General features: G+C 40.0%; 1 protein-coding gene across 1 annotated transcript in view; it reads left to right on the top strand.

Annotated features, from left to right (window-relative positions):
• Window positions 1-21094, top strand: part of LOC119418450 (neurexin-3b) — a 528753-nt gene that overhangs the window by 389265 nt on the left and 118394 nt on the right. Inside the window, exon 17 of the mRNA XM_037685736.1 lies at window positions 17515-17696. Coding sequence (XP_037541664.1) covers window positions 17515-17696 — 182 coding nt within the window. The remainder of the gene's footprint in view (window positions 1-17514; window positions 17697-21094) is intronic.

Genomic DNA, 21094 nt, shown 5'->3' with positions numbered 1-21094 from the left:
ATGTTTCCCATGTTCAATATGGGTGAGCTATGGGAACAATGAGGACTGGATTTTCAAACGTGCATTCAAACTCGGTGTCTATGGGGAAATAGTTTGCATTTGTGTCTAGCTATCTAGATCAAGCTAGCCAGCTATCTAGCTATTGAGCTTTCTATCTATCAGTCTGATTAGTTACTTTCAAATTCCACCAGTGCTGAGGATTTATTGCTACCAAAAATCAAAATGCACTACTATCATCAAGCAGCATCTTTTAATGTATTTTTATGAGGCTATTTTTTATTTTTTTTTTCAAAACTGCAGGATAATTGGTAAATCAAAAATTATAGCGGAAACAAAATAAAGGTTGAACAAATAAGGGTCTTTGATGCTTACACACTGATAGAAAAAAAAATATGTTGGTAAATTTCCACTTTAAAAGTCCATATTAATGAGCGTCATTGTCCTCTTTAACCATAGCTAATAAATGCTGGAAATCCACCAATGCAGTTAGCTGAATGCAGACAAAATGGCAGCCACTTGGACGGACAAACCAATCCATCTTGACTTATTACATCCTGCACACAACTAGCGGCAAACAAACAGAACAAGCAAAATCAATTTGTTGCAGTGGTTTGTTGACATCATGTGAAAAATAACTCTGCTGCCCCGTCTTTCTCGCTCTGAGGGTCTGGTCTTTATTTAGCCAACACGCTTCAACATAAAGGGTCTTTATCATCCTGGAAAATGGGAGTAAAAGGCTCTATATTTCCAATAAAAACAGCTAAAAGAGGAAAAAAAAAATACTACAATCAAAAGAGATAAAAAATATGTTTAACAAAGAACTTATACCAATTTGTTGCTATAATAATAGAAAAGTAAAATGAGTTAGACTAATTACCAGGTGGAACGTTCTGTGGATCCGAGCACTTCACATGCAATTTAGCGACTAAAGAAGCACACTTGATGAACACCCCCACATATGAGATGCACGAGACGTTAATCTCAGCAGGATGCACCTGAGCTCCTCCAGTTTGTAGCTGCTCTTACCAACAGCTCAAAGGATCATGTGGCCAAGACTGACACACAACGTGCACCCCACATTTTTATCTTCAGTGTTTATGGTGAAGCGGAGCTCTGTTTGAGGTGCGACTTGCTCAGGTACAAGAAAACAAATTAAATCATGTAGAAAAGCAGATTATATGAAACACGTACACTGCCTGGCCCAAAAAAAAGGGCACACTAATATGTCATTGGACCGCCTTTAGCTTTGATCACAACATGCATTTACTGTGGCATTGTTTCGATAAACTTCTGCAGTGTCACAAGATCTATTTCCATCCAGTGTTGCATTAATTTTTCACCAAGATCTTGTATTGATGACTAGACACTAAACATGATGGGTGCATCACTTCACCTGCCTCTCCCCTGATGCACCCATCAATCTGGAACAGGGTAAATCTGAACTCATCAGACCACATGACGTTCTCCCATTGCTCCAGAGTCCAATCTTTATGCTCCCTAGCAAATTGAAGCCTTTTTTTCCAGTTAGCCTCACTGATTAGTGGTTTTTTTAAGGCTACACAGCTGTTCAGTCCCAATCCCTTGAGTTCTCTTCACATTGTGCGTGTGGAAATGTTCTTACTTTCATTATTAAACATAGCCCTGAGTGCTGCTGTTGTTTTTCTTCGATTTGATTTCACCAAAAGTTTAAGTGATCCCCGATCACGATCATTCAGGATTTATTTCCGGCCACATTTCTTCCTCGAAGACAATGGGTCCCCACTTTCCTTCCAGTTTTTAATAATGTGTTGGACAGTCCTTAACCCAATTTTAGTAGTTTCTTCCATCTCCTTAATGTTTTCTCTGCTTGATGCCAATGATTTGACCCTTCTCAAACAGACTGATATCTTTTCCACGACCACGCGACGTGTCTTTCGACATGGTTGTTTAAGAAATGAGAAGCATCTCATTGCACCAGTTGGGGTTAAATAACTTTTTGCCAGCTGAAAGATAATCACCCATGCAGTAATTAAACAATAGGAGACTTGAACCTATTTTATTAGTTAAATCCAGGTGGCAACTTTTTTTTTTTGTGACCAAGCAGTGTATTATCTAATTTTTGGGGGGTTTCCTGTTCCTGGTTTTGCAGTGTTTGTACAGTTTGCTGCAAAGAACCTTCAATAAATGACTTTCTAACAGCAGCAGGAATTCACATTGCTATATGTAGTGCAAATCGTATGAACAATAAAGATTGCCCACTGAAAAGTTGCTGACAAAAATGCAGTGTTTTGTTTTATTAAATAACACTTGAATATAAGCTTTTGCGATCAACAAATCCTGTTTTTTTCCAGCTGCGCCATCATCTTATCGAGCTCAATGACGAGATTATTGTGGAATTTTTGACTTCCCAAAGAAGTGTTTACATTAGAAGATTTGCACAATATCTCCTCCGAGCCAAGTCATTATTTCCCTGTGCTGAAGAGGACAGCAGCAGTGCTGCAATGCAATGTTTGTCATTTCCAATCTTCTCCCGCTTCCTTGAACCAAAAAAGGCAAGTTTGTAGAAGTTCAGGATGAGTAAATGTGTCCGACCGAGCTCTGAGTCATGAACGCCCAGGGATAAGATCATGGCTGAGGTGCTGTGTTGTTCAGAGAGAGACCGAGCGAGGGACCAGAGTTTTGTACTCTCCTTGAAGCGTTCACAAAAAAGCGGGGCGGCTGCTCTGTCCTCTGGGGAAGATTCAATTATAAATGATGCTTCCACCCGGAGCCATCTTGGAATTCCTTATTCTTTAGGAGATCTTCTTCACTTAATCCACAGCAGGGCTCGCTGTGGCCTCTGGAGTGATAGTCCTCACATACACCGGTTGTCATGCATTATGAATGATGTGTAGAAGACACATGTCCTAATTTAGCTGAGAGCTGCACCAACGTTAACACTGACAGATTGTTAATCTTCATCTCCAAGAGAAGTGGGATTGAGTCAGGTTTTACAGTGCTGCTGTGTCCTTTTCTTTCTTTTTTTTAAAGAATCTTCGTGTCTGTTTTCATCATCTAAAATTGACTTTCCTCCAACTTTGCTGTCCATTTGTCTGTTCCTGGCTCTTCTTCTTTTACCCAGCATCCTCCTGCATCTCCTTTACCTCGTCTCCTTTCATCTCTGGAGAAACTCTTCTGGTGGCAGTGAGCAGCATTAAAGCCAGCAGACAGGTCTTCTTTGTAGCCTAGAGTGCTGTGTAGAACTCAGAAGCAGCCCCCCCCTTCACATTTTCCTCTACTTTCCAAGCCTCAGAAATCATCTTCAGACACCCCCCTCATACACACACACACGACTCACTTCCTCTTCCCTTTCCCAAGCGAAGAGAATAGGAGCTGACATCTCCAGAAAAGCTTGAAAAAATAATTTAAAGCCCTTCGTCTTTGTCCGATTGCTGCTTCAACAGAGAGGAGTGTCTGTAATGCAGCAGGAGGGTGACGGGAGGTGGGGGGTGGCTATCTGAGGCTCACAGTAATGAGAGGGGAGTTGTTATGGCTCACCTTCTGCCGTGCGAGGCTCTTCTCACTTCTGTGTACTCACATTCGTGCCGTGTTACACGAAGCCGGAGCGAGGACGCACCAACACGTCGCTAATGGGCATCTGTGATCCGAGCTTCCTGTTCCTCTGCCATGCGCTGACACACGAGGAAGGAGCCTGTAACTCCCTGAGAGTTGGGCCGAGAGGGTCGGGAACATCTCATACACACACACCCCTCCACCACACACACCTCTCACCCTCTCTATGTTCGCCACCTCCACAGTTGCCCACCTCTCCTTCCTCGACAAACACCACAGATGACAAATCAAGCTGTTCTCCATCAAAACACAGCGTGTCGAGCACTGTATGTTCCCTGTCAACGAGGGCTGACGTGAAGAACTTTGAGTCCTCTCGCTTTATGTTCTGTTGTACGTCAACTAGTTTACCGTGCTGGACATGTTTCTCTCACTGACAGTGTCCCTCAGATGGCAGAAAGTGTTCTTTTGGCCAAATCTGCTCTGATCGATGACTTAATTAAGTTTTAGACGTTGCTTGGGTTTTGATCAAACTTTAAATTTTATGTTTAGAAATGCATAGAATCATCATCATCTTAATTTTTTTGTTTGTCTTTATTTGTGAGACCTACTAGTAAGATTTATAACATTCTGTAAGTGCAGTGGTTCACTTTGTACTCAGAATCCTTTGAATTGTACTAAAAGTTGCTAAGCAAGACATTCCAAGTAGAATATACTGTATCTAACCTTAAAAAACTAGTTATATTTTATATAGGCTTCGCCCTTTAAGGATATCACTAGTGAGTTTTACCTCTCAGCACTGAAAATTTAGTCCACGTCCACCTGCTTGTGTCCCACCCCAGTTTGTACAAATTGCCCTGAGATCGGGGTTTTCAGCCATCAAGCACATAAGAAAACTAACTTAAAGAGCAGAAGATGTCCAGCGGAGTGATTCGCCTGTGTCCGGCCTGCAAGACGGGGTACTTCCTCAGCTCTGACCTGCACGCCATCTGTGTTCAGATCTCGTTTAATCTGGGGTTACAGTGCGTAACCGACTTTTAAGCAAAGCTTGTCTGCTATTGGGCCAAGGCCACCAGTCTCGTCAAGGTTGGAGAACAGTACCACTTAAAGAACAGTATGCTCTAACAACAAATTTTGAACAGACGTACTCTACACATAACTGTTCTGTTGCACCTAATGAGGACACAGCTGCACTTAAATCTTACTTTCCATAACACTATTTACAAATTAAAGAAAAAGTTTATTAAGCATCATGATTTGATCTGTGAAGTAAGAAGTGTTCTTCAAGCACATCTTAGTTACAAATGAAAACTACTTGAAACATGGAGAATATTTCAAAAACAGCAGTGGAAACTGGAGTTGATGAAGATGCCAATGGTTGCTTAAGAATAGCTAATAGTGATGTTTGATATTGGATTTTTGGCCGATATCCAATATACTCATCTGTTTAAACTTATTTGGCCGATACCAGTACCAATATTTTTTCCCTAGACCTACTTACAGAGACTACATAACTTTCTCTGCTGTGGAATTAAATTACTACATTATTCTTCATGGTCTTTGTCAATTTGACCTGCTACCAAATGCAGATGCTAAAAAGGAGACTGAAAATGATCAACTTGGATTATGTTTAATGTCAAATTTATTCATGACATTTATTCTCTCAAACACAATGACAACACTCGAACAGTGCACATTTGTAATTTTTCACAAATCTAAACTCAGCGGTGCGCGTGATGTCATAACGTTGTGTTGAAACAGCACCTTTAGTATCAGTGAGTTATTTTAATGGAATGGCCGATGTCCGATATTTAACTTAATCATTAATATCGGCCGATACTGATACCATGTTGATAATATTGTGTATCCCTAATTGCTAATATAGTTTCCACAGGACCATCAGCAACATCAAGGTGCAAAACTTTAAGGAAGCTTCCTCAAATTGGTATTCAGTTGTTGTGGTGAAGAGGAAGCTGAGACGCAAAGTGAAGCTCTCTGTTTACCGGTCGGTCTACGTTCCCACCGTCGCCTGTGGTCACAAGCTCTGTGCAGTGGCCGAAAGAATGAGATCACGGCTACAAGCTCAAAATGAATTTTCTCCATGGGTTAGCTGGACTCTCCGTTAGAGATAGGATGAGGAGTTCAGTTATCCAGGAGAGACTCGGAGTAGAGCCGCTGCTCCTCCACATCGAGAGGAGCCAGTTGAGGTGGTTTTGGCAGCTGGTAAGGATGCTCCCTGGAGATGTGTCCTAGGCCTGTCTAACTGCAATGAGACACCAGGGAAGACCCAGGACACACTGAGATAGCCTCTCAGGTGACCTGGGAACACCTTGGAGTCCTCCCAGAAGAGCTGGAAGAGGTGGCTGTGAAGTAAAAAGATGTATGGGCCTCAAGCTGCTGCCCTAAGATCTAACTCTGGAACAAACATAAGTAGAGACATATGTAAGAGATAAGTACATAAGGCATATGTGAGTGTTATTCACCTTTATTTAAGTTTGTGAGGTGCTCTTACCTGAACTGTATAAAAACAGAGGTCATTAGATCAAGTGGTAGTGCTGAAATTATTTACTGTACATTCACCCATTCTTCCGTGCATAATATCTCAAGCTCAGTAAGATTAGACAGAGACTATCTGTCAAAAGGCATTTTGAATTTTTGCCACAGATTCTGAAGTAGATTTAGGTCTGGGTCAGATGACTAATGTTAGACTCAGTGATGGCGTTTTAAAGTGACTAATTATGTGTTACAATGTGTAAGCACTGACGCACCCTTATTACTATTCATCCGTCCTTTTTTTTTTCCGGTGTCATCAAAATTTTTCATTCATGTTTTGGAAAAACACAAAGAAAAAAATACTTCAAAGTGTCCCATTTCTATCAGGAATAGTGTTCTGTGTCTTTTTGTATCGGTGCTTCTTAAAGCATGGATAACGAAAGAAAATGGCACTGTCACAGTTTAATTTATTATTTTTATTTTACCACAAAATGTTCAGCTCATAGTGTGATTGTCACCTTTGAGCAGTTTAAATGCTCTAAAATGATTGCAACCCAAATATTTTGATTTCCATAAACATTGCAATTTATGTTACGTTTATACATTAAAATGTAGACATTTTTGTCACATTTTATCTAAATATATATTTACCTTTTGTCTGAACATTTTCTCCCAAATCCCCACAAAACACATACAATCAAGCTCTGGTTGACTTCCAGCTGTATTTTGATCCAGTCATTTCTTCATAAACTAACATCATTTTAAATGTTGCTTAAAAACTAAGAAACATGTAACAGTTCAGAAACACAATTAGATTTTTTTCTTTGATATACTCCCAAAAAAAGTTGTTTGTGCCAGTTGGACACTTGTTCTTACTATAAAATATATGAGCGTTCTCTTCATTGTTCCAGTAAAGCCACCATGACCTAACGAGGTACAAAACAGAATTTCAACAATCGTCTATTTCACTTCAGAACCTAAGATTAGGAACATTTTACTAAATGCAATAAGAGTGAGAAGTGTTTTTTAACTCTGAGATGAAACTTTGGCACATAAACCTGTTAAATAAACACTGACAAGTTTTACAGCTAAAACAGGCAGTTGTTTTTTCACCTACGTGTATTCTTATTTTGTCCTCATATGTTCTGTGTGGGTGTGAAAATGTAGGTTTGTTGTTATATAGTTTAAAATTATTCATTTAAAAAACCCTAACTATGGACTAAGTTTACAAATTAGCACTTAGCCAAAGCGTACAAAGTGATTTTTATTATTTTTATTGTGTAACAATGTTTTAGTTCTCTGATTTAGATACATTTAAACCACTGACAGGAAAATTGCAACAAGTAGTAAATGCCTTTTTATCTTTTAAGCCCAAAGTGCTTCACATGTTACAGGAACATTTTCAGGACACACAAAATGTTACTTTCTTTAAAAAAATAAAAATTATGAGAGCAAAGCCATGAATGTACAACAAATGTTGACTTCACATCGTTCATGTTTCATGATTCCTCAAAGGCCGAGAAATACCCAAAGGTTTGGTGAACATGTTTGAGCTCACCAGAAAACATTTTGGTTTTAGAAGTCTCTTTTCAAAGTTTGACGCCATAATGACTTTAAAACATTAGCTAAAGTGATCTGAGAGTCTCAGTCACTTCAAAAATTAAATAAGTTGCATTAATATGAACACAATGGTTGATAATTTGCCAAATTGCCTTTTGGCAGTACACTTCCAGCACTGATGCAGCTTTTTCATTCCACCTTAACTCAACAAAACATTTGTTCCACTGCTGAGAGTCTCTGTTAGTGTTGTCAGGATTAGTTTCTGTCAAACACATCAAAGGATGCACACAGCCCACCTCCAAAAATGTCCTGAATCCAAATCAGCACCAGCAGTTTCTGATTTCAAATATGATAAATGTGAACATCTACTTTTTATTCTTCACCACCAAAAGACGAGCAGTAAGCATTTTGCTTGTTGATATGCTCATGTTTGGCCATCTGTTAGCAAAATATCTCATAAACCACTGGACGGGTTTTAGTTGAAATCTCAAACTAATCAGAGCATCTACAACTGATGCACTTCTGTCCTACCAGCCTGATTCAAGATGGCTGCCACAGCCAGCTGTACTTAGAATAACAAAAATGGCTACAACACCATCAGTTTTACAGATGTTGAGCTAAATATTGTTGTGATAGTTACTGAGAGCTATCCCTATCACATATAATCAATACTTGTTTAGCAAACATTATTAGCTAATGAGCTTGGTGGGCCTGTGAGGTGTGTGGGGAAGGTTGCCGGTTCAACTCCCCAGACCAACAACATGAAAACATGTGGGTGGGAATGGTGAAGCACCCACACCTGCCTCCACCCTCATTTGTCCCACTGTGGGCCCTTGAGCAAGGCCCTTAACCCTCACCATCTGCATAGCACTCTCTGCTCCACACAGAGGGTTGTGGTAGCTCGGTGGTCTGTGGTTGCATCAGGGAGAGCATCCGGTGTAAAAACAATCGCCATGTCTTCATGTGAAATAGTTCACTGTGGAGACCCCTGAAGAAGGGAGCAGCCGAAACAAAAACAAAATAAAGAAAATAGGTAATGAGTTTAGTTTGAGTCAACTCTTTTCATCCATTAGCAAAATATCTTGTGAAGCTCTGGACAGACTTTAATAAAACTTTCATAAAGTGATAGTTGGATGTAAATCTACAAATAACTTTAAGTGTAAACCCATTCCAGTTGACCATCACATCTAGTTGAGCTTAGAAAACATAAATGTGGGTATAACCTAATCAGTTTTACAGAGGATTAGCTGAAGTTTGATGTGGTAGTAGCTGAGAATCATTCCTAACTACCAATGACTGTGAGCGATTGTTCATGATATTTTCAAGCTTTGACAAAAACTGCAACAAAACATGGAGGCTGCAATTCCTTCAAGCAACACTCCCCCTGAATTGACTTTTCTGTGCATGAGATGCACCGAGTTAAACCGTGCGCTCGTGTGTTTCCTGCCACTCACTGCCCTCCTCGCGTGCTACCAGCTCCAAGACAACCATCAATCGCTCTGAACAGCAGAGAGGCCTGAACTTCTCTGGGACTTGCTGTTCAGCTCTAGTACTTTCACTGGCATCAGTGTTTGACTTCTCCATCCCAGTCAGTGACATCTCTGATATTTGGCAGCCTGAGCAGCAAAAGCAACGCTTCCTGAGCCTCCGGGTCATTTTGTTTGAGCACTGCTTCTTATTATCCACCTGAAAAGGGTCATGCTCTTCCATCAACTTTAATGTGACCCAAACCACAATGTGTACCCCCACATGTGTTATATTAAAATGACCGGCTCGGCCCCGCGATGTGTGCTGTTACCGTACTTTTATTGGCATTTTGAGTTACCATGGAGACGCAATTTGCAAACAAAGACACAATTTTTCTAATTGAAAAACACTGGCAGACCTCTTAGCCTATCACTACCACATTGTGGTCACATGACCCACAGGGGAGAGGTCTCTGAACTATTAACTTTTGGACCCATTTTGGCTCAAGATGGCTGCCACAACTACCAAAACTGACTGTAACTCAGTCGTTCTTTGAATTATTGAGCTGAAATTTAGTATGGTTGCGTTATACATCCCTAATGCAAATTAAAAATCCAAGATGACTGCCTTAGCTAAATGGAAAAAATATATATGATAACTCAGCTGTTTTCAAAGATATTGACCTGAAATTTGGTGTTGTGGTACATGACAGAGATGAACAACGCATTCTGAATTCAAATCTAAAAATGCAATATGGCTGCAGAAGCTAATTTCAAATGGATATAACTCATGTTTTTAGAGCTATTCAGTTGAAATAAGATGGTTACCATACCTTAAAAGAAAAAAAAGACTTTAACTCATTGATTTTTTTTTTCCCATATAGAGCTGAAATTTGGTGTGATGGTAGCTGAGTAGGAACCCCAACATATAGTACTGTCAAATCAAAAAATGTAAAATGGTAGGAACATGGCAGTCCCCATCAAAGCTTCTCCAGGAACTTTCTAGTTTCATAAGTTATAGTAAATGGTAAACGGACTGTACTTATATAACACCTTTCTATCTTATCAAGATACTCAAAGCTCTTTACAGCACAATCTGTGCCCTCATTTACCCATTCATACAGCACTCTACTAGATCTCTACAAAGACTAATCAGTGCTTTATCACATTCATACACTGATGAGACACACACGATGCAATGAGGGGTTCAGTGTCTTACCCAGGGACACTTCGGCATGTGACTTCTGGTGGAATAAAACCCTCAACTCTCCCATTGGTGGATGACTGCTCTAACCACTCAGCCACAGCTGCCCAGTTAAATGTTTGAAACATTAAGTAATACCAACAAAACAGCATTAAAGTCATGCAATCATCAGTATACATTGTTTCCAGGATAAAATAACTATTATATCCACAATCAAACTTGCGGTCTTCTTGTTTTTCATAAACTTTTTGATGATTGATCACATTTTCTGTAGAATTAATCCTTTACAAGCTAACATGATGCATGTTGTTATATGACCTACAATGGATTATATCAATCTGAAGCATGTCAGGGTTTTCCAGTCTTGCTGTGGGTCAGTCTTGGAGAGAAAACTAATGACACATTTTAGTTGTGATCCCAGTGCTTGATGTGTTTTACAGTTTGCTGTGTTTGCACATACATCACGGCAGAGCTCTGGCTCCACTTCTCACTTGGCACGCTTCGTCTCTCTCTCTCTCTCTTCAGCGGCCCTTCCACTTCCATTACCCCTGGTTTTTGGTGCGTAAATCCATAGTGTTATACGGCTTATTATAGCAGGAAAAACAAACTGTGTACATCAGTCAGGACTGTCTGTTTCCTTTACATCCTTCACATCGTGCCCCGCTTCTTCAGTCTTATTCTGCTTTTTTGTTTACCGTAGTTTAAGAGATACGGGACATACGGCCGCCACATGTGATGACAACGTTAAGCATTAAATACGTGTTTTCCACAGTAACACACGCAGGCATTTATGTTTTAAAAAAAGCCATTTCCCCTGAACTGAGCCAGAGAACGTTCAATCATCAGTCCTTTCCTTCTGAATCCCACAGAGAGACAACAGTTGGAAATATGAATTAGGAAATGATAAGAGGTTGTAAAATGGAGATAAATCCCAATGATTACACAGCTCAGTGTCTCACAATTTGATTCTGCCGTCAATGAATCTTCATTGGAGTCGTGTGAAGGACAGCGCGCCTAATAATTCCCCGCGTTTGAAGGGGGAAGAGTCGTGATGGTGACGGAAATCTTCTAAACGTGATTGAGGAGGCAGTTACATCCTGCATCTCGCTTTCAGCATGTTTTTTCTTTCTTTCTTTCTTTCCAGGAATCTTTACTTTTTTTTTTTCTCATTCTGCGACGGGAGAAAAATTTGACCACATCAAACCGTGTTTGTCTTCTGTTTGCATCCCCTGGGGGGTGTCGGCGCTGCGGAAAGCCCGAGAGATAACAGGAGGAGAGACATAAAAGTACATAAACAAACACACACAGCCTGCGAGGAGAAATGCGAATGAGTGTGCGCTTCTGCATTTGTGTGTTACAGTTTACATGTCTGTGAAAAGTGTGTGTGCACGTAGACGTCGTGTTTGTGTAGCTCTGTTCGATCACCTGCTAAAGCTTTCTTTGTGGTTTCCAAACATGAACACCCTTACTATCCCATGCATATTTCACTAAAACAAATACAAACCCGATGATCCAACAGCTTTTCTGGGGTTAACAAATACCTCTCTGCAGTAAGACCAGTCTACTGTAAGTCTGCTGCACCTAAGTAGATGCTTTTATCACAGCGTGGTGTGAAGTCTGACTACAACTAATTACCCAGTTATAACACACTCACATCATGACAGCTGCTCTGCTTTTTCTCTCCCTGTTGCTGTCTTACAGAGAGCATCTGGGCCTTGTGAAATTTAATAAATGTTTAGAGCAAGACGTACGACTAGAGCCACTCGGATGAAAAACAAGAAGAATAAATGGGGAGAGAATTAAATGAAAATGTCAAGAAGGATGTCAAAGATCTCCCATTTCTTTGAGATTTAAAAGATTAATAAAATAAAAAAAACAGCACTGGTGCAAAGTATTCATAAACCTTTGATAAATACAATGGTAACTTCATGCTTCGGAATAGAGTTTAATGAGGAATATCTTTTAGCACACAGATTATAATCTCTGTCTGTGTACATGTTGTAAATAATAGTTCCATCCATCCATTATCTTTACCCGCTTCTTCCTTTTTTGGGTCGCGGGGGTCACCGATGCCCATATCCAGGCATCACTGTGTGAGAGGCGGGGGACTTTAAATAATAGTTGACCTTCTATAATGGGTTTCTATGGAAACAATAACAAAAAAGCTTTTTTATAAGTTTAAAAAGTAGTTTGAGGGGAGAGGTGGTGCAGAGGTTAGAGAAGGTGGGCTTGTGGTCGAAAAGTCGCCAGTTTGACTCCCCGTACCAACAATGTCAAAAGTGGGATACGTGAAGCACCCACACCTGCCTCCACCCTCATTTGCCCCACTCTCTGCCCTTGAGCAAGGCCCTTAACCCCCAAAAGCTGCTTCCCCAGGCACCCTAGACAGCACCTCTCTGCTCCACACAGAGGGCTGTGGTAGCTCAGCGGTCTGTGGTTGTGTCAGGAAGGACATCGGTGTAAAAACAATCATCAAGCCTTTAAACAAGTTAGTTCGCTGTGGCGACCCCTGAAGACGGGAGCAGCCGAGAACAAATAAGATAAAATTAGTTTGAGGTCAGTATGTGTATGAGACTTTTATTTTGAAAGGCTCAAGGAGGTTCCACTGATTGACTCTGCTGCAGGACGTATAAAGACTGCCCCTCAAGCAGGTTAAAAAAAACAAAAACAATGAGAGACATGTTGTGTTAATTTGTAGTTTACATCTTTAACCCTTTACTGTTCAAAACAAAGACATTCTTTACCTGTTTCAAATTTATTTTATGCATTTTAAGATTACAACTTTAGATTCAAAACTGGGAACCAAAAAATAAAAAAGACCTTTATATCCTATCTTTAAAAAAATACAATAAAATAAATAACAAATACATTTTTAATAATAATAATAATTATTATTATTATTGCATCTTGTTTGTTCAATCGAGGCTTTTTCTCACAGGTTAAGTTTAGTGAAAGCAGCAAGCTTTTTATGATTCCTGTTTCTTCACAAATGTTGTATATTTTTTATCTGGTTGGGTGATGTCATGTTGTGGGCCTGAAGGACATATCTGTCCCGCAGACAGGTGTCCTGACCTTCTGTCTGCACTGCCACGCCTCGGGGGGCCTCTGTGAAATGGAGGCTAAGGCTTTGACCTCATCTCTCATCCACTGTTTGTGTCTAAACGGAGCCCAGCTGCAGATTGAATGAATCAGAACACGGGGAGAGGGATGCATTTATGCATCACCTTTACTTCAAAACTAACCCCATGTTTTCTTTTTTTTATATTAATATGTATATGTATATATATATATATATATATATATATATATATATATATATATATATATATATATATATAATCAACCATGAAATAATACTAAAAAATGGATTTGTGTGTGGGTCTAGTATGTTTTAAGAAGCTTATTTTTACTCCCATATGTTTATGTGCTACGGTAACATTTCACATGACCACCCTCTGGTACCCACTGGCCATAGCAAACTTGCATTATTCAGAGATATAGATGAAAGCTCCCTCTGATCCACCAAAATAACATCCTTTTGCAGTAATCTGTTTAGATTAGTTTCTTTGATGATATTTTTCCTGCCGTTGGCTTGTCACTGTGGCATCGTGGCTGCTAAAGCCAACCTGAAATCAGTCTTTTCTGCGACTCGATCCTGTAAAACTTTTCTCTTGAATGTATTGATCATGATAGCTGAGAGATAATCTGCACTAATTATGAGAGAAAACTTAAGGAGTGTCTTTAATCTTTATTTCCAGGAACCAATAAGTGAACTGTAACCGCACCAAATTGTTTATTAAAGTCTTTGTTGCAATTCTAACCAGGTAAATCAAGGTAAAACAAATATTTTACACAACCATAGCTACTGCAAACTTGGTTTCACTGGTTTTCTTTTTCAACCTTGTATTAATATTGAACTGAAATTATTGACCATGGAGTAAATGTCATCATTTTTCTTGCACTTGTAAATAGAAACACATTTTCAAAGACGATTATTTATTAACCTGGGCTTTTTTTCTCAGTTGTGGGAAGTGAGAACTCCCATGTTCCTGTTCATATGTCAATGTTAAAACATGTTTTAACTTACCTTTACGCAGTGGTGAACAAAGTACTCAATTCTAGTACTTAAGTAAAAGTATTGATACTCATGGTCAAATCTTACTCAACTACAAGTAAAAGTTGTTCAGTCAAAAGTTTACTCAAGTCAAAGTACTGAAATACTTACTTTTGAAAATACTTAAGTATTCAAAAATACATGCATTTGAAAAATATTCAGGTATTAAAAAGTACAAATTATATTTTCTAATATCAGTACATTGCTGTATTGTTCCGAGTGATTTTTACAGAACCTTGTAACTCTGAAACCACCTGATGATGTATTGACATGTAGAACCGCTCTAACGCCACATGCCTTAATAAAACCTGTGAACTGCAAATAATATCTTCCTGCATTTTACATGTTTGTGGAAAGTCACTGTGATCCCTGAAGGATGATGCACATTTAGTCTTTTCCTCAGCTTCAGTATTTATACACAGCATTGTTTGTGTGTAAAAGTACATATATTGACAGCAACAACAACACAGAAGAGGAAACAGTAACACTGATAACTGAAAATTGAAAATACCATGTGTGTCCATCTGTGCATGTTTTGAGCATGATAACTTGAAAAATAAGTAAGATACCAACTTCCATTTTTATGTGTGGCTGGATCTAGGCATAAAGTTTCTTTAGAAAAGTGGGTTGCCACTTCAAAATACAAAATGGACACCACTACATGTGTAAACCAGCCACATCTATCATTTGAGGAAACTAGGCTTTCTAGTTTTCATACCGCTTAAAAGTAAAGCTTTAAGCACCCCTTGGGGTGGCCAAAATTAATCTACAGTGGCCGAGGCCTCCTTTGGCTACCCCTTGGCTCCACCATTGCACCATGTGGTGGATAAAATTGCTCCTTCCGTTCACCAGGATTCACCACCCTGCACCGCCTCAAGCACGACACAAACACGCCTCTGTTTTTTTACACAGTGTAACTCCTACCCACTTGAATGTCTTGCACCAGAAACATTAATGTTTACTTGCATTCCTTGTTCAGTTCCAGTCTAGAAAACACTCATCTGGAAAATTAAAAACACTCACTATGCAAATCTTTCAGCGATGGGGGACATTGGCGTACCACTTGTTAATGCTAGAAACCATTCTCTACTTAGTACTTTTGCAGGCAGTGTGTCGATGCAAAGTGGACTCCTGCAGTTGGAGATCCGGTTAGTGGAATTTGGACCCAGCAGTCTGTTGGGGAAACATATCAGCGATCTCGGGTTCTCTGTCTTCTCTGTACTTGTGCAGATAATCACCCACTTGTGTGACTGCATGTGAGAAGCCATGGTCGACATGCACACCATTGGCACACCCGAGCGTTGCGGCGTACATCCAGCCTGTTTGTGTGGGTATGTGGTGCTGCACATGCTTCATGCCGAACATTGTCTTCTTGAAACACTAAGCAAATCTTCTCGATGTGATAATTGGCTCCCTGGGGCGCTTGTACTTTTTTTTTGCCGCTCATCATCATTATCCTCTCAAGAAAGAAGTAAAAGTGTGTGTTAGTTGAGATAGTCAAAGTTTCCTTGTTTGTCAGGGAAATTAATCCCAAGTCTGCATCAACTCTAATGCAAATATATAAAATAATAACTTTAAGGTAATGAGACAGGGGGGTGGGTTTCCTGCAGTGTAGTGCATATCGCCGTCATTGGGGCATCAGCTGTCTGTATTCTGATACAATATCTTGGATTAAATTTACCATTTTAGAACAATGTTAGAGACCAGTGATGGATGAGGCTTCAGTTGCAGTGCACGGAAACCAATCAAACACATTTATTGTTTCTGTACAGCAAGAACTGCAGGAAACCATCAGTTTAAGCTAATTGGTGACGAGCAGCTGAAATGCTTTACTTGTTTGGGTATTTTTTGTGTCATGCAGACAACACTGGCTGGTCGTTTGCAACGCCGACACCTGAGCTGTTTTTGTGCCCGAAGGCAAATAAAGATGCTCATCTGGCCAACAGTAGACTCGCATTCTCTCAAAGTCTTTCACATCCATATGTTTCCTGCAGTCTCTGGGGTATTACGGACCACGGAGCAGATTGTTGGCCACTTCATAGGGGAAACAACGAGACAGCTGGGCAGCCATCATACAGCCAAACAGATGTTCAGGTGACTTGGGGAGGAAGTGGAGGTATTTGGCAGGAGAGCGGGAGGTGATGCAGAAGAAGGAGTGTGTTGATGAGGACAGAAAAAAACTGGATTAATATGTTCATGCAAGAACTCTGAGACTTCATTAGAAAATCCCTGTCAGCCTCTGAGGTGGGCCAAATGTTTTCCACGCTCCCCAGGCCACTGGAGTCAGTTTTGTCTCTCATTGTGACACAACAACTCTGGTCTATCCGCTCTAAGTCTAATGTGTTTGATCTCTCGATTATCTGTGCCTAAATGCAAAGAAGATGGATAAGTGGATACTTGATTTGGTGCCTTAATTCTGACATACCTTGGGGAACATTCAGAAGCTAAAAATTGAATCCAAGCCACCAACTAATGAATTGTTGCTTCTGTTTTTCATGCGTTGGTTGAAAAAATCGGAAATCCGTGGCTTAGCGCCAAGCTCGATTCAGTCAGGGGTTCTGATCTGACACAAATCTGAGAAGCAGTTGATGTAATAGCAACTATTTTTGACAAGTGCTCATCCCCTTGTGGTAGTGAAGCCCTTTTTTTTATTATTTTTTCTTTCCTGCGTTTGTCAACTTAAACCCATTGAAAAGTTCTTCGATTGCTGCTGCCAGGCCCCACACATAGCCCTTCTCTCCTTTCTTGTGTCAACCTTTGTTCTTTGGTTGCAGGTCTCATATATAATACATGAGGATTGAGAGACTTATCCCATTCTGGCCATACTGGCTCTTATTCCCTAGAAAGGAGCTATATTTAAGAGCTGGATAGGCCAGAGATGGCGTCGGGGGAGTTGCTGACTCCTACCTAAAAGATGCTGGTGGTTGAATTTCATTAGTCCTAAAATAGAACTTAGCAGAATTGCGTTGTAGCTGCAGTAAGGTGGATTTTAAGGGCTTCTTAACTTAATTTGCTCTCTTTGTAAATATTCCCAAGTGTTTTTTTTTATTGGAAATACATCTGAATACACTGTACTCCCATATCACCATCCTGTTAGTAGATTTTAAATCTGCATTATTTACAAAAGTTGTTCTCATTTCTTGCTACAGCTGGTACAACCTACATCTTTGGAAAAGGAGGGGGACTGATCACATACACCTGGCCCAACAATGAGAGGCCAAGCACACGGACTGACCGCCTGGCAGTGGGTTTTAGCACCACCATCAAAGACGGCATCCTCGTCCGCATCGACAGCGCCCCACGCTTGGGAGACTACATCATGCTACACATTGTATGTATTACTTTAACCCATCAAGAAGTCAGTATTATTCTCAGCTTGACATTTTCTGTTTAGAAGTAGTTGCATATTTCAGCTTTTACAACCATAGTGTTGACTACAAACAAACCTCTTATCATTCATTTATGTTTGGCAACCATCAAGTTAAAATCAGCTTGTTTTTCCCAAACTACTCTATCACGAAGTTGCAAAAAAATAAGCTTTTAACATTGAGAAACACAACTCTGGAATTGAGGATCATTCCTCAGAATGTAACTATTTGGGAACGCAATGCTGTTTGTAGCTGCAGGGAATACAACTTGGTACACAACTAGAGGAAATGCAACTCTGTTTTGTAACCATGGGGAAAGCTACAAGGAACAGAGATCTGTACATAACTGGCAATGCAACTTTGTATGTAACCACAAGAAGCACACCTGTCTACGCAACTATGGGGAATGCAACTCTGTATATAACAAAGTGGAACATACCCCAGTACTGTTCTACTAGAAACTCTTATGTGTAGGTAACTGCATAGAAAGCAACTCTTTATCTATGGAGAAAGCAACTTCATATGCAACTAAAGGAAATGCCACTCGGTACATGACTACAGGGAGCCCAAGTGTGTTTGTAACTAAGGAGAAGGCAACTCTGGATGTAAATACAAAGAACACAATTGTGTTCATAACCACCTAGAAGTCAGTGTTTTCTGCAGCTGTTTTTTTTTTTTTTGTTCTTGTGTAGAAAGCAGTCAAATATTTCAAATATTACAACCAAGGTGTTGACCACAAACCAATTAGAATCATTCATAGCCCCATGGCAAGCCTCAGGTCAGACTCAGCCCATGTGTCTCTAACCAATCTCCATGATTAAATGCAAAAAATAAACCCATAACTCTGTACACCCCAGCTCTACTCACCATCTCTCGTACAGATGAACCCACCTCTCCACTGCATTCAAACTAACTCTTGGCATGAATAATGAATGGAGCTCACCATACATATGCAGTGTTTTCCCACGTTGGAGAAACTTGATGGAAAGCGAGGGGGCCGCAGCAAGATGCAGTTCATAGCCAGTAGACCGAGCGCTCATTCAGCATCTTAATAATTTCACACTGCGGCCTTGCATTGGACTCTTTCGCATGAGCATCAGCTATTAACATAATCATCAACAACCCTCCCCCACCACAAACACCCACATGCAGGAGGTGTGACAAAGAAGAGTTGCTGCTGACGCCATGCGGTAAAAAAAGAAGAAGATGCAATGCTGAGGTGGGGCTACAGTTGCTAAAACAGATTGAAAGTCTTCTTCTTAAAGAGCTTCTCTCATCTCCTGAGTGCTGGCCATGTGGTACAGAAAACCAGCCATCTGTTCCGCAAAGATGAGAGCCAGCAACAAACACTTTGGAGTCTGCTTTACAGTACAGAGCAAGCGCACACGTGGGTTCGCATGTATGCTTAGGTAACAAAGGAAGCTAAGTGGAAAACCATCAAGATGATGATAAAGACTGAATGTTGAATGAAGAATGATAAAGAAATTGTGTGGGTGATGACACCTCTTTGTTTTCAACAATCGAATGCCTTGTTTTTCCCGTTTTAGATAGCATGGCAAAGCTAGCCAAGTGTGATATCTCTTATAATTTGTCTGTGAGTTGCTGAGCGGTGGATGTCATATCTTTCTCCCTTACGCACTAATACATTTATGAATAGGATAGAAGCAAGTGGAGATTTCCTCAACTCAGTCATGAAAACCAGCATTCTGTGAAGTGGCTTTCTTTTTGCTGTGTGGGTAGCGTCTCATCACTAATATTTCAGATGATATATTAACTCCTAACAGTGTATAAATAATAAAGGCTTTCATATGGTATTAATAGTAAATGTAGCCTTAAACTTTAAAAAAAGTAACAAGGTGTTGCACAGTTTCATTGTTCAGAAATTACACTTGAACACCAAACAAATGAGATGAGCTGGATTTTTTCCTGGCCACCAGTAAACAGAAGCAAATATAGACCTTGAGAGAATGTTTTGTTGTAAATATATAGTTCTTTAGAGAGATGCAGACCACCCCATTATCATATTTTTTATGTTTGTATCTAATATTTGTAAAAATAAAAAAAGAACATAATTTGTACCACATTAATTTGTACATTTCTGTGTTGAAGCGATATTAGAATGAAGGTTAGTGCCACTGGGTGTATCGTCTAATTGCAGCTAAAACAACTTCAGTGTCTGCAGAAGGTATGTTTGCAGATCCTTCAAAATTAGCAGCGACTACACCAAAACAGCAGAAGATAATAATTTCAAATGACAAGCATCGGGGTCCTTGCTCTCAGCAGTTTACGTGTAGTAATGAATTTGGAAGAAAAGGTTAAAAGCATTACGCTTGTCGATTCTGGATATATGTCCAACCAAAGGTCCTGTCAAGCCCGCGGCCATCACCTTAGCTTTTGTAATTATTGGGTCACTGCTTGAACATCAGCTCTCTATAGCAACACTTTAACGTCTTTAATGGCTAATGTGATGTGCTAAGGTCACAAGAAAGGGAATAACTTTACCAATCAAGGTTTTAGTAGATTTTTTAAAGCTTATTGATATTCAAGTAAAACCTCACCTGTAGCATATACACATTAAGCCTGCATGCATTTTACAAAAGATGCTATATGTCACACTTTATTTAATATGCAAAACACAGCAGTGGGGGGAAAAAATTCAGAGGAGAGCTAATCGCAAACACTCTCCCTAGACTTGCTCTCTCTTTTGCTTTGCTCATTATCTCTTCCTCGTGATTAGCTTACAGCTTGTTTGGCAACCGTGAATTAAAATGCTGATTGTAGTGTTTACATTTTAACTGCAAAGAACAACTGCACGCTTGGCTTAAAATCCGAAGGGCAATTTGCGGAAATTTGCGGAGGTGAGCGGGGCATTCTGCCACTGCTGGCATCTCATTTAGAAGATCATTTGATCTGATTGTAGAGCAGACAACAGACTAAGACCTCGCCATTTTCTACAAGAAGACGGATCTGATCTGGGCTGAAGGCAAATAAGACTGAAGGGAAGTACATATTTATAAATATGTAACATTCCCAGTTTGTGTTGATGGTAAAATGATAATCCAGCTAGAATGTGAGCTAAAGAGCCTTTCAGCAAGTGGAGCAACCCGTCATTGCTTTGTTTGAACGTACAGTATTTCCTAATTTATCTCATTTATTAAAAGAGAACAGAATGTCATAATTCATCTCTCTCAGCCACGCTCACTTCTCCTCTCTGCATGGAAATCAGCTGATCAGCTGATCTCCGTGCAGAGAGGAGAAGTGGGCGAGGCCGAGTGCGCTGCAGAAGGCAGAGAGCTGAAATCATGACAAGCGTTTAGAAACATTGTTTGGAATATTGCAAGAGTATGGGAAGGGTTTAAAA

The sequence above is a fragment of the Nematolebias whitei genome, chromosome 12, assembly GCF_014905685.2.
Source record: "Nematolebias whitei isolate Nwh7 chromosome 12, NemWhi1, whole genome shotgun sequence".
In the NCBI taxonomy this organism is placed as follows: Eukaryota; Metazoa; Chordata; class Actinopteri; order Cyprinodontiformes; family Rivulidae; genus Nematolebias; species Nematolebias whitei.
This window is presented reverse-complemented; position numbering and strand designations above follow the sequence as displayed.